The sequence below is a fragment of the Lutjanus erythropterus genome, chromosome 12, assembly GCF_056507025.1.
Source record: "Lutjanus erythropterus isolate fLutEry1 chromosome 12, fLutEry1.hap2, whole genome shotgun sequence".
Taxonomy (NCBI): domain Eukaryota; kingdom Metazoa; phylum Chordata; class Actinopteri; order Lutjaniformes; family Lutjanidae; genus Lutjanus; species Lutjanus erythropterus.
In genome coordinates, this window is record NC_139328.1 from 16,827,823 (window position 1) to 16,853,150 (window position 25,328).

At 38.5% G+C, this 25,328-nt stretch overlaps 3 protein-coding genes and 4 non-coding genes across 8 annotated transcripts; all 7 read left to right on the plus strand.

The window, feature by feature from the left end:
• The first annotated feature begins 257 nt into the window (after positions 1-257).
• rps8a (ribosomal protein S8a) lies at positions 258-4,854 on the plus strand. Its single transcript, XM_084732410.1, has 6 exons — positions 258-307; positions 1,250-1,356; positions 1,605-1,704; positions 1,932-2,107; positions 3,422-3,551; positions 4,700-4,854. The coding sequence occupies exons 1-6, from the start codon at positions 304-306 to the stop codon at positions 4,807-4,809; spliced, it is 627 nt and encodes a 208-aa protein (XP_084588536.1). The 5' UTR covers positions 258-303; the 3' UTR covers positions 4,810-4,854.
• Positions 1,396-1,503, plus strand: LOC146317821 (small nucleolar RNA SNORD46). Its single transcript, XR_014771717.1, has one exon. It is a non-coding gene; the product is annotated as a small nucleolar RNA SNORD46 (small nucleolar RNA).
• Positions 1,774-1,842, plus strand: LOC146317822 (small nucleolar RNA SNORD38). Its single transcript, XR_014771716.1, has one exon. It is a non-coding gene; the product is annotated as a small nucleolar RNA SNORD38 (small nucleolar RNA).
• On the plus strand, positions 3,269-3,337 carry LOC146317823 (small nucleolar RNA SNORD38). Its single transcript, XR_014771710.1, has one exon. It is a non-coding gene; the product is annotated as a small nucleolar RNA SNORD38 (small nucleolar RNA).
• Positions 4,113-4,181, plus strand: LOC146317824 (small nucleolar RNA SNORD38). The gene has a single exon (XR_014771715.1). It is a non-coding gene; the product is annotated as a small nucleolar RNA SNORD38 (small nucleolar RNA).
• Positions 4,855-6,839: 1,985 nt separating the features above from the next.
• acadm (acyl-CoA dehydrogenase medium chain) lies at positions 6,840-15,843 on the plus strand. Of its 2 annotated transcripts, XM_084732420.1 has the most exons (12): positions 6,840-6,940; positions 9,007-9,109; positions 9,828-9,925; positions 10,227-10,296; positions 10,447-10,547; positions 10,954-11,034; positions 12,613-12,743; positions 13,528-13,636; positions 14,001-14,141; positions 14,696-14,791; positions 14,991-15,239; positions 15,326-15,843. In XM_084732420.1, exons 1-12 carry the CDS (start codon positions 6,926-6,928, stop codon positions 15,395-15,397), a joined length of 1,266 nt encoding a protein of 421 aa, XP_084588546.1. In that variant the 5' UTR covers positions 6,840-6,925; the 3' UTR covers positions 15,398-15,843. The 2 variants fall into 2 exon arrangements, with proteins under 2 accessions (XP_084588546.1, XP_084588545.1); XM_084732419.1 differs by lacking the exon at positions 6,840-6,940 and having other exon boundaries at positions 8,989-9,109.
• A 1,900-nt stretch (positions 15,844-17,743) lies between these two features.
• Positions 17,744-24,370, plus strand: rabggtb (Rab geranylgeranyltransferase subunit beta). The gene is made up of 9 exons (XM_084732828.1): positions 17,744-17,850; positions 18,212-18,319; positions 19,059-19,256; positions 19,480-19,585; positions 20,428-20,480; positions 20,600-20,710; positions 21,722-21,847; positions 22,037-22,186; positions 23,370-24,370. The coding sequence occupies exons 1-9, from the start codon at positions 17,848-17,850 to the stop codon at positions 23,508-23,510; spliced, it is 996 nt and encodes a 331-aa protein (XP_084588954.1). The 5' UTR covers positions 17,744-17,847; the 3' UTR covers positions 23,511-24,370.
• The last annotated feature ends 958 nt before the right edge of the window (positions 24,371-25,328 follow it).

Below are 25,328 nucleotides of genomic sequence, written 5' to 3' on the forward strand. Positions count from 1 at the left end.
GTTTATTTTAGCATAACATCAAGTATTCGATTTTTTTTTTTTTTTTTAACGCTTCTGTTCATGACACAAATGTGTTTCTAAAGATGCTGAGGGCTAAAATTACATTTATGTATTAAGTACTTAAACGATTACACTATATTATTATTAACAATACATTCATAGATACACACGCACGTGATAAACCCAAATCTCATCCATGGAAAAGGAAAATAGCGTTCGCTGTCTGTGAATTCTCGCGAGAACACGGGCCTTCAAACCTCCCCATGAGCCTTTGCGCTTCCTCTTTCTAGCCGGCGCCTGAGAATGGGTACGTGTTTTCATGCTCGGGTCGGAGGGAGAATCCTTGTCCATCTGATGTTTTAAGAAAGGAATATTCCAATAATGGTTTGCCAAATTTAAGCTAAATGATATTTGAATAGATGTAGCTTTAACTTTTATCTCTATAGCAGGTTTATCATATTTTAATGAAATAGTTTGCTAAGGATGTCTGAAGTGCTCCAAGATGGCTGCTCTCATTGGCCATGTAGTTAGCTGCTGATGCTGAAGTGTGCTTGAGAACGGCACGATTTGATATTTGTTAGGCTTGAGCATATTTTAGTAAGATTTAGACGTGTGAGCTGAACGTGTCAGTTGTTTAGAAGTAATGTTGAGTTTTGTAGAGTGGCAGCTAAGCGCAGAAGTAATGTTAGCATTAGCTAGCAGGATGGTCGGGATCGTGTCATGCTGCTGCACAGAAACGTTTTAGGGAAAATGCTAATATTTGTGTTAAGATAGTTTAGAGCTTTTAATGCCAATAAATTTAAGGCACCGTCTATAAAGATAACAAATATGTAGTGTGTTGGAAACTATTGAGGTTCATGCTTTTTTGTTAAAGGCCATAGTATGATTTTAAGAGCTTGAATTTGCTTGTGAATGGGCAAGAGTCGTCAGTTACCTGTTTGTTGAGTTCAGTTGGATTTGAAACTCAAATTGAAACTTAATGTTTTATTGTGTTATAGTATTAAATCCAAGTAGTCATGATATCAGAATTATAGAAATAGATAAGAACATGTGGGCCCAATCTAGCCATGAAGGCAGCTTACAATTGCTTGAGTGAAATGATGAAACTCTTAAAGCGGAATCCAAACTTAAATTGCGGAAACCTAAACCTTGGAGAACTGATCGCTCAAGCATAAAAATTTTGCAGTGAACGTCCCGTGCATTCTTCAATGATATAACTCCTGGCTCTCGCACCTTTTCATTTTTCCAGGTATCTCAAGGGACAACTGGCATAAACGCCGCAAGACCGGCGGTAAACGCAAGCCCTACCACAAGAAGAGGAAGTATGAGCTCGGGCGCCCCGCTGCAAACACAAAGGTAAACAAAATCAATCAAATCAAAGTCTTAATGGGATGTAGCGTGGGTGATGAAAACTTGACCTTAGGTTTGTCTTTTTTGGGCCGTTTTGGTTCAAAGCTTTGGACTTACCCATGATAGGACTCGTCATAGTTACACTGACACGCTTTAATATGTCCTTATAGTACTACTATTTGAATAGAATCTTAACACTTAATTAGATTTTAGGTGTATTTGTATGCCAAAATAAAATTTCATTTTTTTTTTAGATTGGAGCTCGTCGCATCCACACCGTGAGGGTCCGTGGTGGAAACAAGAAGTACCGTGCTCTGAGGCTGGATGTTGGTAACTTCTCATGGGGCTCTGAGTGTAAGTTTATTTCAAATGTCACTGTAACTTCATCAGACCGTTTAAGGCATCTTTCATGATGCACACTGCTTTCCATGAAGATAACCATGTCCAGTTCTGCTACTGAGTGCAAGTGGTGATAGCAAAGACTCTGAGAAAGACCTGTCTTCTGTGTTAGTTAATGAATGAAATGGAGAATTTCTGTTTAACCCATGGCACTTGATCATTTTTTTTATGTGTGTACACAGGCTGCACACGTAAGACCAGGATCATCGATGTGGTCTACAATGCCTCCAACAACGAGCTGGTCAGAACCAAGACCCTGGTGAAGAACTGCATCGTCCTCGTCGACAGCCTTCCTTACAGGCAGTGGTATGAGGCTCACTACGCCACTCCTCTGGGACGCAAGAAGGGAGCCAAGCTGGTATGTGGTGAAAATACAAATGTTTCATGTACCTTGTTTTTATCCAGTTATGATAATATAAGTTGCGTGAATGAACATTTTTAAGCCGATTCAGTGACTGATGGCCGAAACTGACATTTTAACATGTTTGTAGTTTTTAAAAAAGTTCATATAGCCAGTGGTTTATGCACACCTGATGAAAGGCTATGCATGTTACATAAGTTTGGCTAGATCAGAGCTATGGAGTACTTCATCTGTTTTTCCTTACTGCATCACTTAAAACAAAATAAAACTATTCAGGCTATTCAAATGTTAATTTTTCCAGTAAAGTACATCACTTAGAATTAAAACCAAATGCTTTGATATAATGTCAAATCAGATTTTGTAATTGCCAATGTTTAATAAGTTCACTTTCCCTTCATCAGCCCACATGGTGTCCCATTTAAATATATCAGTGGCAAAGTAACTTGTTCGGCAGTGTTTTTATAGACTTGATGGCACTGCCATAACAGCTGATAAAAGCTAAAAGAGCCAATTTTTGCTCAACTGTTGCATTAAAATGGTGCCACCCTTGTCCAATTTTGGACAGTTCTGGTCTTATATATTGCCCTCATGCCAGCCTGTAGTCACACCTTGCCCATGTTCAGTTTGTAGATCTGCTTGGTTTAATAAAGTAAGTATCAACTTGGTATAACTAAATTAGATTTATAAAGATTCATTCCCTTGTAGTGTAGGATTAGTTTGTGCAAAGGGACATTAAGGGGAGATTTTTAATGAGATTTTATGTATTAAGACATTTTGACATAATGGACAGAGGGTAAACCAGGGTCACAACATAACATTGAAATGTAGGGATGCACAATATGGATATTTTGTCACATTAGTTAATCAATAATGACTTACTTCTCATGGTGGACACTGACAAATATTTAACTTTTTTGTATTTAAAAGGACTTTCAAGCTGTGAAACTTTAGTGAGCATGTAACATTTTCCCTAAGCATTGAAATTGAATGCTTTTAGATTGTCAAATCAGGTATTATACATGATTTATCTGCCATAATTTCATGTCAGAATAACAAATCATAAATTTACAATTATCTACCTGGATATTTATCTTGAATCCCTGTTACAGTGTTTTTCATGGTAACTGTATTAAGTGCTGTCTGATCAGGTTTCAAGTCTTTCCATGAAGATAACTTTGTCCAGTTCTGCTACTGAATGAAAGTGGTGATAAAGAAGACTCTGAGAAAGACCTTTACTAACAATTGAAGTTGGAACTTTTCCATGCAAATGTTTTCATGTCCATCTAATGATCTTCATTCTGCCTTCTGTAGACTCCTGAGGAAGAAGAGGTCCTGAATAAGAAGAGATCAAAGAGGACCCAGAAGAAGTACGATGAGCGTAAAAAGACGGCCAAGATCAGCACCCTCTTGGAGGAGCAGTTCCAACAGGGAAAACTGCTTGGTGAGTCTCAACTTGCTTCAGGAAAGGCTTTCAGTCTGAAGCTTGATTTGTACTGGTGTTCCAAGGCTTGACCACTGATGGGCAATTCTGTCAATGTCACTCAGTCTGACAGGAGTTGATTTCAATGAATTGCCATCAGATTTTTTATAATTTGGCCCTCTGACATGTGACTGAATAGTTGAATTAGTTTAACTGTCGAGTTAAATGATAATTTCAGTGATGCCTAAAGACGCTTGTCAAGTGTCTTGTATCATCTAACCAACTGGGTTATTTCAGAGTTTGCAGTATCTGAAATTTAACTTAAATGTGATCCCCTTTTCAAGGATATAAACAAGTTTATCTAGTCCTGATGGATAACTTTACTGTGTGGCAGCTAAAGTTTAGTAATTAGTCCAGTTTTAAACTGAATTTTCTGAATGTACTGGTCTAGGCAGTCTCTATATGAATAATTTACTTTTTGATAAAATATACAGTTACAACCAGGGTCATAAAGAACAATTATAAGGCATTTTCTTTTTACAGCACCATATTAAAAAGTGCTGCCTGATGTGGTTTCAAGTCTTTCCATGAAGATAACTTTGTCCAGTTCTGCTACTGAATGAAAGTGGTGACAACAAAGACTCTGAGAAAGACGTGGTTAAAATGTCTGAACTCACCCAGTATGAGGGTTGAAGTTTTAGAATGTGCATATTGGCATTTGCCCCTTACACCTCTGCAGTGCCCTTAAGCGGTTTTGTGAATTTGTATAGCTGAGGACAGGGTGGACTTGCATTGATCAACAATGGAAAAAGGCAGCACTTACATTCCCAAAACACAAACTTGATATTAAGTCATTGTCTAAAATCTATCATCTACTTATATATTTTGTCTAGTACTAATTTACCACAGCAGCTGAGGGTGAAGCAGAGCACACCTGAAGGTTTTATAGTTAGGTGTTGGATTAAAAAGCTCTTTCTGTGGATAACCAAAATCCTGCGTACTGTTGCACATATGTACTTAAAGATTAACTTCTGGTTTTCTATTATGGCATCACTAACATTTCTGTAACCTCAGTCATGACGTGGTCAGTTTAAGTTGCTATTTGTCTTGTTGTTTGAGATGGTTTATCCAGCTCTTGACTGATCTGGTTTCCTTTGTCCCTCCTGCAGCTTGCATCGCCTCCAGACCTGGCCAGTGCGGCAGGGCGGACGGCTACATCCTGGAAGGCAAGGAGCTCGAGTTCTACCTGAGGAAGATCAAGGCCAAGAAAGGCAAATAGATGTACAGCTGTTTGATACGTCAATAAAATCCAAACGCCCCCCAACTGTTTGCTGTCAAATCCCTTTTTTTCCTCAGTATATTTGTCTGTATAAATTCCATTGAATTTCTAATCTTGGTTGCAAGGTATGAGGGACAGATGTTCCTCTGCTCAGGCTGAGAGGAAACACTTGACATTTAATGATGTGTTGACAAATGATTGGTGAATATAGTAAACACCACAATGGATTTTTTTTTTTACCTAGTCTGCAGTCTTGATGTGCTGGAAGATAAAATGCACTTGTCAAATGACAAGTGGTGCAAGAAGTACTGAGATCAGTGATTGTGGTGGCAATTTCTGTTGAATAAAGCACAGTCAGAAACTTGTCTTTCTGTAAGGTTTACTCAGGCATCTGCAGATGGACTCCCAGCAGAGTCAATGAGCTGGGCGGAATGAGCCCTGAACAGAGAATGTGACATTAAGAAAAACAATACAGCAATTATGGCTTGTCCTATCTCATGTTGTCTAAGTCATGCAAGTATATCAGGCCTTCCTCTGTCCTGTATTTAGGTACTTATCAAATGCAGATACAGGATTACATGACAAATGGAAATTACTATTACAGATGTATCAGAGGAAAACATTTCAGAATAATCCATAAACTTTTTCTCTTTGTTACCAACTGATGTGAGTTTAAAGGAGTTTAATTACTTAAATAAGAAAAGGTACAATTTCGGGCAGTGATGTGCAAAACTTCTGTTTGTGAATGAAAACATTTGCGTATAGAATAATAAAGTTAACCAAATACTCCAAAGTGCTGTCATCTGGATTATCATAGTAACAAATAATATGTCTAAAGATATTTCACAATTAAAAAATAGTTAAGGGATTGTTTCCGCATTGTGATTACAAAAGGAACAGGAAACACCAGTGTTTGTAAAACTAGCAACAAAACATTTAATGGGATATATTTTATGCAGATTTTGAAGTATACTTGCTTACTTTGAGACAGTACTTATGGGGTGAAAGTCTAGCCCTTCTCCAGTTAATATTCACAGTCTGAGACTTCGATAACAACTTGTCTCTGGGTACAGTTTTACTTTTTTCTGTGAAACATTTGACAAGTTTGATTATCGTTACTGTTTCATCTATTAGCTCAAACAAAGATTTGTTTCTGATACAAATGTCACAGCTGTTGCAAAGAAAAGTTTTGTGACGTGATAAACTGAACAAAAGACAGCTTTCAAGCTAGAAGGGGCACAATATGTTGACCTGTTATGAATACGAGTACTCTATGAATAATGTCCCAGGAGATCTCCAACAATATGAATACAATAAATGTCTCACACCATCATGTCTATGTACAACAGTTATTTCAGTTCAGTATATGAAGTATAACGTCACCATATTTTTTTGTATTGTATATCTGATTCAAGTCATAAATAGTCTATAATCCATGTAAAGAAAGATTTTATCTGCAAATAATGCAGAAAACGGCCAATGATGCAAAACAATGCGACCAGTGTTTTTTTTTCATTATGCATTAATCTGCTAATTATTTTACCCATCAATTGTTTGATTATTTTGTTTGTAAAAATTCTGAAAATAGTGAGAAATGTCATCACAATACCCAGAGTTAGTGACACACTCACATTGCTTTGTTCAAATTTTACAAAGACATTAAAATTATTAAAAAGAAAAACAGCACATACTCTGATTCCTGAAGCTGGAACCATGGGATGTTGTACATGAAAAATTACTTAATTATCAAAATAGTGATAACTTGCAATGGAGGAATTTTAGATATTTTAAATATGGCGTAATTACAATTGTCAGTAGCAATGAAAACTGTTTGTCATTGGCACTATTGCAACCTTTGTGATATGTGAACATATTTTGATTTAGGTGACGTCATGTCTACGGGTAGATATGTTTCTGCTAAATTACATAAATGAAAAGCAGAAGGGTTACGTTGGGTAACAAACTGGGGCAAAAGTCGTTTTCCGGGTGCGGATACTTGACACGTGATCAATTCCGCTGCTGTGATTGGCTGAGAATGCACATAATGTATATGTAGGGCAAAGGTAGTGGTCAAGTCTGTTTATGCGTGTGCGGTGTATCCACTGGTGATATAACAATGCTCTTCAACAAGGTGAGTTGTTTTCATTAGCGTTAATACACCTATATATGTTGTTAGGTTTAGTAAATTAAACATTAGTCTCCGCAGCTGGTTCTGCTGACCCACATTTTCGTTTGTCGAATCATAAAGTGAAAGCTTTGCAAGCTACGTCAGCTGCTAAGGTTAGCTAACAGCTAGCAAACAGCTTCAAATTTTAAGACGCTGTCCCATCGTGTATCATTCTTTATAACAAGTTATAACAAATTTGCGACCTTCATATGTTAACATTAGCCTACGTTGGAGTCATAGAGCTTAGCACCTGATACTGTGGAAAATCACGAGTTGAGCTAGCTCTTTATTTCTGAAAAACCCAGAAGGTTGTTTGACAAAATTTGCCGCTTATTTGAATGTAACGTTCATGTGGAAGATAATTTCAGCCACTGTGATGGAGACAACAAGATTGTGTTAGTCATTCTTAAGAGCAGCTTAATGAGATTAATAAAATAATGAGTTTATATCTCAAAATAATGAGAAACTTAATAAAACTTAAATTAGATATGGTAAGTCTGTTTTGAGAAAGTTCCTCTTATCATTTTGAGATACTATGTAATGATTTTGATATGTCTTTATTTTTATATAAGTGTTATTTTGCGATGCTACTTCAAAATTGTAAGATACTAATCCATTATTTTGAGATGCTAGTTTGTTAGTTTGATACCAACTTATTGTTTTGAGATAAGTGAGCCATCATTTTGAGATACTAAGTCAGTATTTTGGGAATGTTTCTTATCGTAATTACTTCCAGAATTTGTTTTTCCCATCACATTGGCAGAAATGGACTTCAGTATATTAAAGACTTATGCTTTCTGTGTAATAATGCCTCTGCAAGGAACACTTAATTTGTATTCTTCCTAGCCTTTTTTGGCATGAGACACCTCAGTGTTTCCTCTACATTCATTTAGGAGTGGCCGCCACTCCTTCAAATTTCTTTTTTTTTTTTTTTTTTTTTTTTATTGTTGACGCAAATACACCACCGCCGCATCTCTCCACCTTCAAAACAGACTCCTGTCGGGTACTTACGAGCACTAAGGTAAACTGCAGATAACTATCTTGCTCAGTATGGAAATATACTTGCGCGTGCTCATTTGCATGATGCTAGCGTTGTTTGGGGGGCGCGGTCGTCAAGCACGTCAAGCACCTTGACGACAGGGCAGAGTCAGAGGAGCGAATTCCCGAATTTCAAATGAACAATAAAGCAGCGAATTACCGGCCGGAGAAGAGGTAGACGTAAGTTGTTAGCTTGAGATAACTCGACATAGATTTTACAAGTTAAACAGACATTCACAATATGTTGATGACCAGCTAACGTTACGTAACTTATCGGTAGTTTAAGTTAATTTGGCCCGGTGCCAACTCAGTGTCGCTAACGTGAGTAAACTGATAGTATTAGGCTAACGTTAATATCTACACACCATTATGTAACAACTGACTGCATTTTTCAGATGAGTTTATTGAAATATTTCTCTAAGAAGAGAAACGGAACGCCTGCCCCCGCTGCTGAAAAAAATCCTAGAGGAAACACTGCACCTGTTTTCAAGCTCAGTCTCCCATTCTCTTTCAGTGTTATTCAGTATGTGAAGTCATTGTTGGTGCTGGTGTTGTACTGGACTACATTACATTCAGAGGTGTCTCCTTGTCCTCTTCATGTATATATGTGAAGTCAACAAAATAAATTAGAAACACATTTCAATGTAACATAGCCCAGTAAAACACACCTTTAGTTATGATCTGGGACAGAATATCTTTTTTTGAAAATCAGAAGGTCAAAAGGGTTTTTAAATATTCTGGAAATGCCGTCACTTGAGATCGCCTGTAAATGTTAAATTTAAGTGTTCTTTGGGTTTTCCAATGATCATAGGGTATTCATTTGTTAGGAAAACAGATGCTTAGCTCTTAGACCCAGATGTAATGGTAATAAATGAAAGGCACAAACTGGCACTAATTAATGCCTTACTAAGTTTTTATTTAAAACTGTAAAAGGTGTGGGGGTGCCCTGTTTAACTTTGACTTTACTTTGTTGTATGTTGCTCCATGTACAGGTGCTCAGAGCCAGTGTGCGGTCTGGAATCCGGCTGCAGAGCTCCAGTGCTGCTGCAGCCAATGCTCACAGCAGCCACTCAGCATCCAGCGGCTTCTCGTTTGGTGAGTAGGATGCTGTAGAATGCATGCAGTTTTAAAGGATATGTTTCACTTTTTGTTATATCTGCCTTAAGACAATAACCCCACATCCATATGACAAAAATCAAAAAATGTAAGTGTGTAAGATTGTAAAAGGTTATGGGATGGTCACCTAGCTGGTGCATGGTGCTGCTTCCTGTATGACATTGGTTGGGGAGGCATATATGACTGGCTTTTTGAAACACACCTTTTACCCCTAACCTTTTCGAAAAGCAATGAAAAGGGGTCTCGAGACACACTAGGGACACATTTTTGTTGAAAAAAAAACATGACAAAGTGCATTTTGCACAATATATTACCTTATACAGTGGTTCTCAAACCTTTTTTTGGTATGTCCCGCCTTCAGAAGCTAAAACATGTTAAGCCACTTCCACCCCACAAGTATTATAACTGATTAAAAAAAACATTCAAGTTGAATTTTAGTGAAATAAAGGTCACCATGATGGCACCAGCAACCTCCTGATTTTCTTTACATAAATCACATTCATTTAACTTTCACTCTATATTTCTCCCCTGGCCATCCACAGTCCCCTGTAGCCTGATCACTGCCTTAACATATTATGTGTGATTATGTCGAAGTCCTATATTAACTTCAGCTGAATACAGAACAGGCACTGTGGATAGAGTCCTTGATCATTACATTGAAATCACTTTATCATGTTCTTGCTGCTTTAACCCACAGAGCTGACAGAGCAGCAACAGGAGTTCCAACAGCTGGCGAGGAAGTTTGCACGTGAAGAGATTGTCCCTGCTGCACCGGCTTATGACAGGAGTGGTGAAGTGAGTATAGCTCAAAGATTAGACTGCTGCAATGATATTTCACTGATATTTAAGCTGCGAAATGTTATTGTACTACGTAACTGCTGTCTGTGTCTGTTAGTGACTATATGTACATGACTCAACCTGCCAACCTGCTACCTGAACTTTGCTTTTTTTAGTGCTTTTTTTGTTACAGAAATGGCAACATTGGTGTTGGCGAGAGCCAAATGAATGAGATTGGCAGGTTTAAAGAATAACTCCACCCTCAAGATAATATCTAAAAACTGAAATATTGACTGAAATATGTCTCCTCATTTTGCAGTATCCTGTCCCCATCATCAAGAAAGCATGGGAGCTTGGTCTGATGAACGGTCACATTCCACAGGAGTATGGTACGTTATTTTCTTGCTCATTGACTATTTCAGAATTAGCTGCCATATTTTAAACTTTTCATTCTGTCAGTGCAGATGGTTTATTCCAGGCAAGTTGGCTGACCTCCGTTTGAAAACACTGTGAGAAACCCTGTTACATTTTGTGTCCAGGTGGAATGGGCTTGTCAATCTTTGACAACTGCCTCATCACAGAAGAGCTGGCCTATGGCTGCACAGGGATGCAGACCGCCATCGAAGCAAACTCTCTGGGAGTGAGTAGATGTTTCTCATGGTTGCAAGAGATTTACTACCTCAACACCAGTTTTCAAAGAGTTGTTCTATTAAAATAAAATAAAATAAAAAATATTTTTTTTCAGTGGTATCTGCCTCTAGTATTCCCCTGACCCCTGATTCTGAAAGCCCACAATGCCCACAGTCACTTTTCATTGAGTCAGGGTGTAATGTGCAACTTGCTACTTTTAACAGTCCACAAAAGGCAAAAAGTTGCTCAGTGAACCTGTAATATTACAATGTTATTGTCACTAAAACTGGGCCATGTGCCAAGGTGAAGAGGACTGATGTCCTCTGGTTTCAATACCAGATCAGTGGTAGATCAGTGATACATAACAGTGGTTGTTGCTCAGTTAGAATTAAGTTTTGTCTGTTTCTCCTACACAGCAAATGCCTGTGATTTTGGCTGGCAATGATGCACAGAAGAGGAAATACCTGGGAAGGATGACCGAGGAGCCTCTTATGTGTGTGAGTATTTAATTTTGTAGAAGCAGAATAAAGATTTCCCAGCACTTTGACCTTCATCTGAGTTGCCTATAGATGGAGTCTGCAGAGGTCAAAACTAAAAAACCAGAAAGATAAGAAAATCATCTTAATATTTGAACTAAATTGCTGGTAGTACTTTTCTTCTTTTATACTTAAGTCGACATTCGAAAGCAGGGTAGGTTGTTACTTTGACTTAAATGATCTGAGTACTGTACATGACATTTGACTTAGTCTTTTTAAAGGTTTATGGTTGTGGTTTCTGTATGGGGTCTGTTTTTAATTGCATCTTTAATGAGCCAGGTTTATCTTTGCAGACATCTTTTTGTTATCCACTGACTGGTAACAGTGAGATTATCTGGCTTCATGCAAGTTTTTTGAAGCTGAGTTCACACTACATGATTTTAGCCCTGATTTTCTACCCAAATGGAACCAGCCCTGTTTTGGTTCAAGCACCAAATTTTGAACTGTTCTGAGGATTTTCAGTTGGAACCAAAAAATGTCAGCGTTTTATTTGGGAACCGAGGTGGGCATGTTGTATTCTACAGGCTGTTGTGCGTTGGGCAACGTCCTCTGATGATGCTGAGCCTTGATGATACAATAATTCCACTCAAAAGCTGAAAATGTTATAGGCTAGTTCACTACATGACATGAAGAATCTTGAATAGAACCAGTTCAAGATCCAGAGCTTAATTGGTGGTCGACGGCCTTGAGAGCTGCTCAAAGACAGAAGAGCTTGGTGAGAGCTCAGTGGTGCATTGCAGATGCCCAAAGAGATTTCAGGCAGGTTTTATTTCTGGTTGTGTCAGAGACAGGAGCCATGCAACAGCTCTAGCCAATGGTAGCAGACATGGGTCAAGAGCTGCAAACAGGGGCTGAGTGAGGAGAGATGGCAGAGTGCTGGAGCAGCAGCCAAAAAACCCAAATATAGAAACACCAATGCTCAATATTAATAATCTAATGTCACTCCTTTTTCATGACAAAACGTAGTCTTAGTGTTCCCCTATATGCAACTAGAAGTAGGAGTAGGCCCCTGCTAAAATAAGACCTTTTTTAACAAGAGGAAAGGAAAGCAGAGGGCTTAATCTCACCTCTGTAGAAACAAATTTTATATTATTTTGCACCATAAATGCTTCATAATCTAAGTTAATTTATTCACTTGTGAGTAAAGTATATAAATAGAGAGGAATGTGGCCCCATCTTAAATTTAGAAAACTTATTTTTCTCTGTGGACACTTCAAATCCATCACACTGCATATAATAATCTAGTGTCACTTCTCATGTTTGTTTTCATGACAAAGCATAGTTTGGAGAGCAGATACACTTGTAAGGGATTCCGTGGGTGAAAACTTGTAATGTGTGACCCATTGTCACTGATCATACAGTATGCAAAGCACAACAACTTTGAGCCTCACGATTACAAGACAGACAGCTGTACAGTGTGAAAAGTACAGCAGTCTGCTATCTTTTAAAATCATGGAGTGTAGCCGAAGATTAACAGAGTAGCAACAGTTTGCATCATATCAGCTGGTGTTAACTGATGTGTGGTGCATTTTTTGGCAGGCGTACTGTGTCACAGAGCCAGGGGCGGGCTCTGATGTAGCCGGCATCAAGACCAGAGCTGTGAAGATGGGCGACGAGTATGTTGTTAACGGGCAGAAGATGTGGATCACCAACGGTGGGAAAGCTAACTGGTGCGTACTCACTACTATTGTTTAACTGCACTGCATATACTTTCAGATTACATTTTACATTGATTCAGCTTTATGATAATTTTTATAGCTGCAGTTTGTGCTACTGAGTGAATGTGAAGTTGGATCACCACCTCTCTGCAACAGTTCAATCAAAAACTGAACATTATAACCCTCATGATAGCAGAATGTGTTGCTGGATTGTTGCATTAGTTTTAGCTCGGTATATCCAATAAACAGGCAACTGTGTGTGTATGCATTTGTGTGTGTGTGTGTGTGTGTGTGTGTATATATATATATATATATATATATATATATATATATATATATACACATTACTGTCTGCTGGGATATACACACACACATATATATATATACAGTATCTCACAAAAGTGAGTGCACCCCTCACATTTCTGCAAATATTTAATTATATCTTTTCATGGGACAAAACTGAAGAAATGACACTTCGATACAATGTAAAGTAGTCAGTGTACAGCTTGTATAACAGTGTAAATTTACTGTCCCCTCAAAATAATTCAACACACAGCCATTAATGTCTAAACCACTGGCAACAAAAGTGAGTACATAGTGTGTGTATGCACACACACACACACACACACACACACACACACACACACACACACACACACACACACACACACACACACACATACATACATACATACATACATACATACATACACACACCTCCTTGGAAGTTTTGAATAGAAAAACATCTCTTTGTTCTGAGGTTATTTTAACATTTATACACGATTCATATTCCTAGGTACTTCCTCCTGGCCCGCACTAACCAAGATCCTAAATGTCCAGCCAGCAAAGCTTTTACTGGCTTCATTGTGGAAGCAGACACTCCAGGAATTCAAATAGGAAGGAAGGTAAGATAAGACATTTTTTTTCTCCAACTCATGAACGGGTTTTGTATTAAGATCAGTATTTTATTAAACTGCTGAGAGCAACTTAGAAAAATGCTTCCTGAGTCCCAGCAGACAGTAAACAGATATTTAATTTGAAACTTTGAGTTCAGATGAATATTATTTGTCTCCCTGTGAAGTACAATAAAAAGTCTACTTTAGATAAGTGCTGATAATTATAGATAATTACATTGTAATTAATAAGGAAACATCTGTTATCCAGTCAGTCAGGTTCCATAATCTACTTTTGCTGTGCTGTCCAGTAATGTGACACTGTAATGTGTGCTCTGCAAGGTAACATGTCCTCCTGTTTGTTTTGTGCTTGTAGGAAATGAACATGGGCCAGAGGTGTTCTGATACCAGAGGCATCACCTTTGAGGATGTTAGGATACCGAAGGAAAACGTCCTGATCGGGGAGGGTTCTGGCTTCAAAATCGCCATGGGTGCCTTTGACAACACTAGACCACCAGTAAGTATTCTGACTGTAACTGAACTGGACTGACATCTGTAATACCATGCATAGATGTCTCTTTTGTCACTCTAAAAATGGCTTAGTATTTCTTTTTTCTTTTGTTTTTTTAGAAGAAAATGGGGAATAATTTGTGTTAATCAGTTTATTTAACAAATTAAAATGGATCAGAAGTACAAAGTGCACAACACTGCAGTTTGGACTTGGACATTTGACTTGATTTATCAATTTATGTCTTACAGCAGAATTTGTAATACTTGGATTTGTTTGGACATAAAAACAGACTAATAACACGTTCATCTTAATTGGCTCATAGGATTTTGCAATGTCTCTATAGACAGATTAAGGTGTATGACTGCAGAATCTGTAGGCAAGGGACAAAATTTTTGTATCGGAAATGTTCTGGATAGCTGATGGGTTCAGAGACCGGATGTTCTCTAGCTACAACCAAATATTTCACACTTTTAAACATAAGAGACATACCCATGGTTAATTGTATTAGTCACTGACAGATTGTGTCTATGCTGTTTACTAATGTAATCGGTGCAATGCAGGTGGCAGCAGGAGCAACAGGTCTGGCACAGAGGGCACTTGATGAAGCTACCAGTTATGCACTGGAGAGAAAGACCTTTGGCAAAGTTATCGCTGAGGTTTGTTCACTTCATGTTTTCAGGTTTTGTAAGCCGATACTGCCCATTTTGAGTTCAGTGAGTTACAGATTTCATTTTAAAAATGCAAATACCTGTCAATACTGTCATTACTGTTACTGATCATAACAGAGTATCAGGTGGAAACAGCTGTACAGTGTTAAAAATATAAAGGACCCCTCTGTCTCCTTCTGTCTCACAGCACCAGGCTGTGTCCTTCCTCCTGGCTGAGATGGCGATGAAGGTGGAGCTGGCCAGGATGGCGTACCAGCGGTCTGCTTGGGAAGTGGACCAGGGCCGCAGAAACACTTACTACGCCTCCATTGCCAAAGCGTTCGCTGGAGACATTGCTAATCAGGTGGCCACTGACGCTGTTCAGGTGTTTGGCGGCAACGGCTTCAACAGTGAATACCCAGTCGAGAAGCTGATGAGGGACGCCAAGATCTACCAGGTGGGTTACAATGTTGTGCATCGAGTCACTGATCAGAGATATTTGGCAAAACTTGTTTTTCATTAATTTTTTGCATTCTTTTGTAGATCTACGAGGGCACAGCTCAAATTCAAAGACTCATTATTGCCCGAGAACACCTGGGAAGATTCCAGAAATGAACTCTGCACACCTGATGTGTCCTCATTCAAATGTACTCTGTTGCAATCTTTCTAAACAAACTAGATCTGGTTACTACTCAGGACATAGTTGTCAAATGTGATTTGCCTTAACATCAGTTCATCCTGCCTTTTTTTTTTTTTTTTATTAGACATCTGTCAAAGGGTTTTCCAAATGCAGCCCAAAACTTTGGCCTTATTTTTTCTGATTTAGGCAGTATTCAGACACAATCAGGCATTGTAGGGGTGTGTATTTGTGCTTGGAACATCAGTGCTGTGAAACAGAAAAATGCTCTCTTTCTCTGACTCATCAGCTGTCTTGCCACCAGCGCTCCCTCTCCTCATTCAGTCTGTACCATGCAGGATCACAGCTGCGCTCTCTGTCAAACAAACTAAAGGAAGCTTCTTGGTGTCGCTATTTTGCAACATAAACTTCAGCCATACCCAGATGTCAAGGCTGAGTAGATAAACTGAGGATACAGCTGGGAGAATATCCTCGTTTGGTCCATGAACTCGGCCTGATTAGCATCAGGTTACAGGCAGTCAGTCTGATAACTTGCTTATGTGATTGGCCACCACAGCATAAAAGTTGACTATGTTTCAACTTTTCTGCTGCACACTGCTGTTTTTTTTCCCTTATAACCCCTGCACCTCATCACTGCAGCTTAAATTGACTACCCCCATTTAAAATGAATAAGATGAATTACTGATTCTGACTGAATGTGGCCTAAATGAAATTAAGGTGAAAGATCACATGAGCATATCCTGCCAGGCTCCAGCTTCTGCAGGTTGTGAATAATGACAGCCATATATAAACCCTGCTGCTTTTGATAGCATTCTGAAAAGTACTACATTTATTCAGCACTAACCTGGTTAAATTCAGACATATTTGACTTTAGAAGTTGACGAGGGCAGCCTAAACAGACACAATTAGTTTTGCCTGTTTTATTGTGATTGTCTCATTTTGGTGAGGAGGACCAGATTCAGACATACTTTTAGCCTTACACTGCATGAGTATTGCAACTAGACTGCAACAAAACAATTATTTTCATTGTTGATTTTAAAATAGAAGATTATGATGATGAATTTCTTCTAAAATTGTGTTCTGCCGCTGATCATCCTACCAAAAATGACACACATTGTTTGGCTGTCCCTGTTCAAACTTCAAACTTTGTGGCTGCAATGCAAAGTTCCATATCATAGAAGCTTTTATTTTTTTTTTTTTGATCTGTAGAAATCCATTTCTCTCCAGGTTGTGTTAAACAAATGAATGTGTTTTTCATGATTTGACTGTAAAAATGCATGTTGATTGAAAATGGTTTTCTGTCTGATTTAATTTTCCATATTGGGATGCTCCCCAGTATCCAATACAGTTAACATTTAACCATGAGAAATATTTGCAGAAAGTATGGATGTAACATGCAGGCTGTGGTTCAACTGTGACTGTAATGCCTATCTCACACACACACACACACACACACACACACACACACACACACACACACACACACACACCGAACATCATGGTTGATTTGTCTGAAGCTTTTCAGTCTGTATATCATCCATTTATTAAATTATACCATTCAATATATGACTGAACTTGTTTTTTTGTGGACATACAAAAAGAAAAAGGGGTTTTCTTTTCTCATCTTGAAAGTTGATGAACTAAACTCTCACACAGTTTACACAGTTTATGCTGAATTGGCTGATGAACTCAGAGGAGAGTCCAAGCTGGTTTTATTGAGGAAATTAAAAATTATTCCTCTCTGGGAGGCAAACCCATACATTTACATACAAAGGTGGGAAGACTGTCTTCCAACTTCTGGAGTATTAATGAGCTTTTAAAAGGACACTTCATCCCCAAATCAAAAAAGCATATTTTTCCTCTCACTTGTAGTGCTATTTCTATATCTATTATATATCTATTTATATATCTGCAAAGTTTTGGAGATGTTGGTTGTAATGTAGGGATGTTTAGGGATATATATATATATTTCAACATCATTCACTTTCACTCAATGCATTTACTCAATCATTTTGAAAAATATTTTTGGGGAGTTTCTAAAACTCAAAGATTTAGATTTATCTAAAGCAGAAAAGTAGATGATCTAAACAAAAGATCAGTTGTTGGTAAAACCTTTTCAAAACTTTGAATTTGAGTTGGACTCAAAACTCGACTTCAAGTCACCTCGAAGTTTTGAGTTTTCTCAGCTTTTTCGTTTTTACAGTGACAGACCCACAACAATGATGAAAAACAAACAAAACAAAACTTTATGCATTTTTGACAAAACTACAGGGAGCCACTGCAGAGCCACAAGCTGCAGACTGCCCGTTCCAGCAGGATTTATGGTGCACACTCCGAAGCAGAAGGGGGCGCTAATGCAACTAAAACCAACCAACGTGAGAAGACAGCGAAGAAGAAGAAGGAGTCTGATCATGCGAACATTTTCAGAATGGTAACCGGCGTTTCGTTGTAAATATAATTGCCATACAGTGTATTTTAAGATAACACAACAGCGGAAATGTATAGGAATGCCTACTTTGCTCCATTCTGGCCAAATTTTGCCCTCAAAGTGATCGTTAATGTTTAAAACCAGGCATTAAAGTGGCTACAGTGTAGCTAGCATCAGTGTTAGCATGTAGCTCGTTGATAGCACAGCCTGTCAACAACTCCTTCTCATATTTGGCTACATCATATGACCTAACTCAGTGTCAGGTTTGACAGCGACAGGACGAAAGTTATAGTTTTATGATTATGAATCAAGGTCGATCAGAATTTGTGGCATGTTTTAAACATTCTGTTGTGTTTAATGTCAGGGCACTCAAGTGAAAGATGTCATCATCAAGCCTGACGCTCCCAACACATTGCTTCTGGACAAACATGCGGACTACATCGCTGCCTACGGATCCAAAAAGGATGACTATGTGAGTAAAAGCAGTCTCATGGGCTGTTTAAGTTGTTTTTCTGCCATATACACCTTTGTCCACTTACTTTGGAGGTTTTCATTGTTTGGCACAGGGGAGAAAACCTAATTTTGCAGCATACAATGGCTGTGTTAGAAATCACAAACTATAGCAATATACTGTCCACTAAAGACCCAGTCAGTACAAAATGCATTATTTTCTGTGATCAGCAATCTTTAAAAGTACTATTTATTTATTGCAATTTCAGTTAAGACATTTTTTTAAACTTTAAATATCAGTGTTTATACTATCTTGCATATGATATTAAAGTTTCTGCTGTGTTATTTCCTGTCTTTAGATTTCATTCTCTAGTAAAGAGATTTTTGGCACTAGGATGTAAAAATTATCATTACCTGTAATATCACAAATCATATCACACTCGCACTATCAGTCAAAATAATCACAATTAGATATTTTTTCAAAATTGTTCAGCCTTAGTTATACATACTGTACATCTCACATATGATACTTAAGTTCATGCTGTATTAATTTCAGGCTTTCATTCTTCTGTCTGTATACAAACCAGGTTTATATTCTAAACTTAATAGTTTTGCTATGTTCATGATACAGAGTTCAAGAATTAACTAAACTTGTTCATTTTTTCTGTGAATAAACAAGTGGAAATATCTTTTCTTTGGCCTGTAAAGTAAACACATCCTGCTCTCCTGTTCATTCATGATCTATTTGTTTATTTGTCCAGGAGTACACACTGTCAGAGTACCTGAGGATGAGCGGGATCTACTGGGGGCTGACGGTGATGGACCTCATGGGGCAGCTGCCCCGGATGAACCGGCAGGAGATCATAGACTTCATCAAAGCCTGTCAACATGAGTGTGGAGGCATCAGCGCCAGCATCGGACATGACCCCCACCTGCTCTACACCCTCAGTGCTGTCCAGGTTAATACTCTATATTTAATTCTCTTGAGCAGCCTATTTATTTATTTATTTATTTATTTATTTAAAGAAGATTTATTCTCCTGAAGGATCTTTGTGATTAAAGTAATTTTAACTCCCACCAAAATGTCTCAATTTGTCTGTTAGCATCAGGTCAGTAAGTTAACTTTGACTTTTTATTTTTTGTTTAATAATTGTATTTTTTTTTTTTAAATCTTTTCTTCAGATCTTGTGTCTGTATGACAATGTGGATGCGATCGATGTGGATAAAGTCGTTGAATACATCAAAGGGCTTCAGCAGGAAGATGGCTCGTTTGCAGGGGACAAATGGGGTGAGCAAGATTTACTCTGGTTTATGTGTCTGAAATAGGGCTGCGCAATTAATCACAATATCATTGAAACTGCAGTGTGGCCAAGTGCACGATCCAAATGGCAGAACCATTTATTTCTTTTTTGAAAAAGGAAAAATGCTTAAGAAGACAGTGTTGTGATGAAGTACTGTCGTACTACACAGATGCTGTGGCCCAAAAATCTTGTTATCTAGATGAAACATGTTTGTTTGGTACAGACCCCATATTAAAATGTCTAAAAACTTTAAATATATTTTATGTATTTTATTGAGTTGTGTACTTAGATTATCTCAAATGTTTTTAAAAATGTTCAAGCACAGAGAAATCTGTAATTTATTCAAGGTAACAGACAGTGGTTTTCTGACTAGTCGCTAATGGCTATAACTTCTGGGAACATCCAGGATATGTCAGAGAGTGAGGAAGGAAGTTGGAAAATGTGACTAAATGTAACATGAATAAAAGTTTAATACACATTACCTTCTCTAAAAACACAATTTCTGCCTGAGTCACATCTGATAAAAGCATTTTTCTGCCCCATTACTCAAAGCTACAACTCAAGCGAAGAAGGGGAGATTGTGACCATATTTCAAATTTAGTCAGATACTGAATTGGTGATACTGATCTGAGGTTCCTGCCTTAAAGTGGAGATGGACATCTTTTTGCTTTAACTTATCATTATGAAGTTAATGTTGATTGCACAGTGAAATGGCTACAGTAATTCCACCACCTACATTTACATTGTTTCCCTATAGGCCTCGCTTTAATCCATCTGTTATATTAAAATGGTACAGTGTTGTGCTATAATTACAACACTCTCTTTACAGGAGAAATAGACACAAGATTTTCCTTCTGTGCAGTTGCTACACTTGCATTACTGGTATGTATACCATGTACAGTTTTTCTCAAGTTTTGTCTTCACTTAACACTGTGACATTTATAATAACCAGTAATATAATAATATTTGAAGATGGTGCTCAGTCCTCTCCTCCCTTCTAGGGCAAGATGGACACAATAAATGTTGACAAAGCTGTAGAGTTTGTCTTGTCCTGTATGAACTTTGATGGAGGTTTTGGCTGCAGACCTGGTTCAGAGTCTCATGCTGGTCAGGTGAGTCCACTGATGTACTTGAAAAATTTAAAACAATTCCTGTGGAAGATTCACTTTATTTCATCTGTTTTTAAACACAAGCGACACCATCTGGAGTTCAATTTGAGGGGATTGTTCAGATTATTTGAACAGGGGTTGCATGAGCTACTTATCTGTATTCAGTGTATTCCAGTTTGGAGAAGCAGAGAGGAGTAAGCCATAAACAGCTGTGGACAGGGTTAAAAATGGGTTAAAAATGGCCCATTTAAAAGAATTAATATAATTTTGAGGGTATGGTATATTTAGAATATTTTCAGCTTTACCTTGCTGTTAGACAGCTTTTTCTGATGAGAAACTGTCTCTCTTTTGCGCAACCAAACTCCATTGGCAAAATCAATAATTTTGTCTTGCATTGGTTAGTTTGTTTGTGTGATTGTATGACTTTGGTGTTTTAAAGAGTTAGTTCAGATTATTGATTTCGCCAATGGAGTCTGGTTGCTTTGGAAAAAAAAATAGCTAATTTAACAGTTATTTCCAGTTGGAAAAGGGTGTCTCATGGCCAAGTAAAGTGGTGTAAATATTCTAATATGGTGTACACTTGAACTTGATATTGATGTTTTTAGGTGAGCCTTTTTTTTTTACATTGCATAGCTTCCATGCTGGTACTATTTTCTTTCAAACTAGGGGCATGTTTAGCGCCATCTGCTGTAGATAATACACTGGCTATCGATACTCATCTCATACAAACCCACCCGGCTAAAATAAAAGGGAGGTGTTAAGTTGCTCATCCCCACATGAAAGTTATAGACACTTAAACTATTATTCACACATCACAAATATGAGGCCGCATGGTGGCCTCGTGGGAGGGAGTCTGACTCATAACTGAGAGGTTGTAAATCCCCAAAACTAACAGGATGAAATGTTCTCACTCTGGAAGGTGGCTGGTTTCACATTTACACCCCTGTTGAGCAGTGATGTGCTAAAACCCTTCACAAATAAAATCGCTGTCATTTCATTTCCCTTCTGTCTCAGATTTACTGCTGCACTGGCTTCCTGTCGCTCACTGGTCAACTGCACCAGGTGAACGCCGATCTGCTGGGCTGGTGGCTCTGCGAGAGGCAGCTGCCGTCTGGAGGCCTCAATGGACGGCCAGAGAAGGTTTGTGCTTTCCAGATGCCGTATTCTTAAATCAGATGGCACCTTATTATTGTGTTTGTCACATTCTATCTTTGTTCCGTTGTATTGTATTTATTTTTCTAACTTAAAGAAATCATTAAAGCTCTTTCAGTCTGTTGCTCAGCAGTCAGTACAGCACTGACCAAGCTCTGCTTTCTTTGTCTCCTTCAGCTTCCAGATGTGTGCTACTCATGGTGGGTTTTGGCATCGCTGAAAATCATCGGCAGGATCCACTGGATTGACAAGGCCAAGCTGCGAACGTTTATTCTGGCCTGTCAAGATGAGGAGACTGGAGGTTTTGCTGATAGACCAGGAGACATGGTGAGCACGACTGTATGACCTTATCCAAGCCTGCGGGCACCTCCATGACTCTGTCCTTTGACTGTAGTGTAGTGTTTTAAAATCACCATTCCTACAGTTACTTAATAAATTCTTGTGTTAGTACAAGTTGCAAATAACAAACTCTCTTTGGAAATGGCGGGGTTGTAGACAAAACCCACCTGAACCGAGACAAAGTCATGACCAAAACCAGAGTGGGTCAAGACTGTCACATTTCTAGCTGTCTCACCCAAGTGAGGAAGTGGTACTGCGTTGTGTAGTGTTTACTCTGGGGCTGACACTGGCTAATATTGATGTAACATAACTATATTTACATTAACTACTTAACTTTATTTGTCCTGTCTTATCATCTTTTATCACAAGCAAAAACATAACTTAGCTTTCTGGCCTTTCTAGCATCACTTACATATAGCTTACCGTTCATGCTTTAGATGCAGTTTTTTTCTTGCTTATAGCAATTTTGATAACTGAACTTTGTGCATCGATATGGATTACCAACTGATACCAGTGCATTAACATTGCTTTGCTTTTTTAAACAGTTGTATAGTGCTAACCCTGTATGGATGTGATATGATTGTGATCATTGTTGTATGGCTCGTGTTAAACCTTTTGTAAAACATGAACATGGATACAGAGAATGAATACCATAGATCATGAATTTGAGGGGGGGGAAGTGGTGTATATGATGCTGCTGGGAAGTAGCGGGTCCTGTTTCGAGTTAAATAAATTGCATTATATCGGATCTGTGTATAGACTTGAATACATGCCAATACCGATACTGGTATTAGAACAACTCTAGTTTAGGTAGCCAGATTTTATTACAGAAGATTTGTCCGACATTTCATCCAAGACAGCCACAGATTCCTCTCTTGTCTCCCACGTTAATTTTCTTGGAGTGTGTGTGAAGGGAGGTGTTTGGGGTCACAGCTGGAACAAGTAACAAAAAAATTTAAAATACGAAATGAGACAAGTTTTTGATTATATTTGAAGCAGAGAGATTTACATCTGATCACAGCCAATATTACATGATTCTGATGATGATGCACACTAATTTTTTTGCATGGCTGACAGCTGTGCTGATACGCTCTGTTACAGTGTGTCATTACAACATTAGTTATTAGCTATCTAATTCTCATCAACTCACCCGCTCCCTCTGTCTCTGCAGGTTGATCCTTTCCACACCCTGTTCGGAGTTGCAGGTCTCTCCCTTCTTGGGGACGAACAGATCAAGCCGGTCAATCCTGTCCTGTGCATGCCTGAGGACGTCCTGCAGAGGATCAACCTGCAGCCTGACCTCCTCAGCTAGCCCTCGTGACACCCATCATCTCTCACACACACACAGACAAAGACACAGCTGCCCTGCTGAACACCTTTCAGCCACATCCTGACTACCACGGCTGGATGTTGGGAACAGAAAGAGGACCACGTCATGTTAGTGTTAGCTGAAGTCTACACACACATTTTAGATGCTCACTGAGGACGAACAGAGTCTTGCGGTTCTGACTCAATTAAGCCTTTCTGTCTTAAAACCCTCAACCTCCCATTATGTTATCACATCACTTATTTTGGTTCTGCTGAACTACTAGAACAGCTTGGGGAAGAGATGTTTTGAAGCATAACTAAACCAAGATATCACTGAGCAGCATTCCTTAGTTTTTTGACTTTTGACTCTAAGGTTGTGAATCCACACCTGGCTTTACAGTACGTGTCCAGATGTGTCTTGACCGACCACTTGTGATCGGATTTCACTTCCCAGCTCTATAAGCAATTAAACACTCGGACTGACTTGTTTTGTCAGTTGAATGTCCATTACTGTCCATTTGGCCGTTCAGTATGAAGATTCAAGTATTTGCTTCCCTTTTTTTTCAGTTCAGCGCTACACGTAACCTCTATATCAGCCTACGTGAGCCCCGTTTCATGTGCGCTGTCAGCAGCCCAGCAGGAGAGACGCTCTGTGGTAAACTGGGATTTTTTATGTAAATGACTATGTGGAAATTTGATGTTTTAGAAGAGCATGTCCCAGCACACTGCTGCGTCTCTCTCCTGCCTGCTCTTCACAGCAGCACAATGTTTTTTTTACAAGGAAAGAAACAACTTAATGTGTCACATTTAACGCTGAATGTACAAAAATGGACAAATGATTAATAAATTGCTATACCTGTTTCACTTCCCCACTCTGTATGCAAATAAACACATTTGCAAAATGCATTGTTTTTAACACACAGCCCAACAGTCATAGCCAAGCTGGAACAAATCTTATTTTTAATACCAAAAGGAAGTGACTGCATTAATTTGCAGAATTTACACAAAGGCCAGAATAATTAAGTATAATTAAGACAGCATTTCACAAAGTTTAGTAAGTTTCTCCTCATTCAAAAACTCTCAAAATCATGAGCTTTTTTAAGAGAGTCTGGAGATATTGCTGGTAAAAGTGTGTTTACAACTGCTGAAGGTAAGAGAGTTCAGACATGTAATTTGCATTACAGTGAACTAAATGATGTTAGTTGAGTACACACTACTGAGAAAATGTGGTCGGAGTGATTAGATCTCAACTGTCCTCAAAGCGTCTTTGATGCGTTCACACCTGTTTTTAGGACACTTGTTAATACCAGGTGTAAACAGGCTCACTATCTCAGTTTGTCTGAGAGAAAGCATGTAACTGTTGGCAGAGGAAATTGCTGTGGAAGTCAGTTTCTTATGTCTTTCTTGCTCTTGTCGCCTTTTTAGTTGTTAACCAGCTAAGTAGCAAAGTTATCACTGTAACTAATTATCAGACAGAGGCCCTGATTGGCTCTGCTCTTTCATGTTGGTGTAAAGGGCCATCCACACCAAGGACTACAGCTATAACTATAAAAAGTAGTTCTAAAACCAACTGAAGTGGACAGAGGAGTCCTCGCCACAAGTATAAAGCCGCAGTCTGGACTCCACCATCCACCTTAACGTGACAGATGAAAAAGACATGCATGATCAAGTTTTCTCTGTGATTTCAATGTGTTTTTGGGGCTCAAGACACTTGACTGTTTGTCATTTGGTTTAAAGACATCACATCTCTTTGTTTTTCTAATTTTTTGGGGGCTATCAACTTTTTTCATGCACAGACTGTTTCAAATAAAATAACTTTTGA

Excerpts from the sequence above, each read along its gene's own strand:
- acadm (XM_084732419.1), top strand. The coding sequence starts at position 8,989 with ATGTTGCTCCATGTACAGGTGCTCAGAGCCAGTGTGCGGTCTGGAATC. Across the intron at positions 9,926-10,226 it reads CTTATGACAGGAGTGGTGAA|TATCCTGTCCCCATCATCAA; the intron begins GTGAGTATAGCT and ends CTCATTTTGCAG. Across the intron at positions 14,792-14,990 it reads TTGGCAAAGTTATCGCTGAG|CACCAGGCTGTGTCCTTCCT; the intron begins GTTTGTTCACTT and ends TCTGTCTCACAG.
- rps8a (XM_084732410.1), top strand. Across the intron at positions 1,357-1,604 it reads GCCCCGCTGCAAACACAAAG|ATTGGAGCTCGTCGCATCCA; the intron begins GTAAACAAAATC and ends TTTTTTTTTTAG. Across the intron at positions 1,705-1,931 it reads CTTCTCATGGGGCTCTGAGT|GCTGCACACGTAAGACCAGG; the intron begins GTAAGTTTATTT and ends GTGTGTACACAG.
- rabggtb (XM_084732828.1), top strand. Across the intron at positions 20,711-21,721 it reads CAGAGTCTCATGCTGGTCAG|ATTTACTGCTGCACTGGCTT; the intron begins GTGAGTCCACTG and ends CTTCTGTCTCAG. Across the intron at positions 21,848-22,036 it reads TCAATGGACGGCCAGAGAAG|CTTCCAGATGTGTGCTACTC; the intron begins GTTTGTGCTTTC and ends TGTCTCCTTCAG.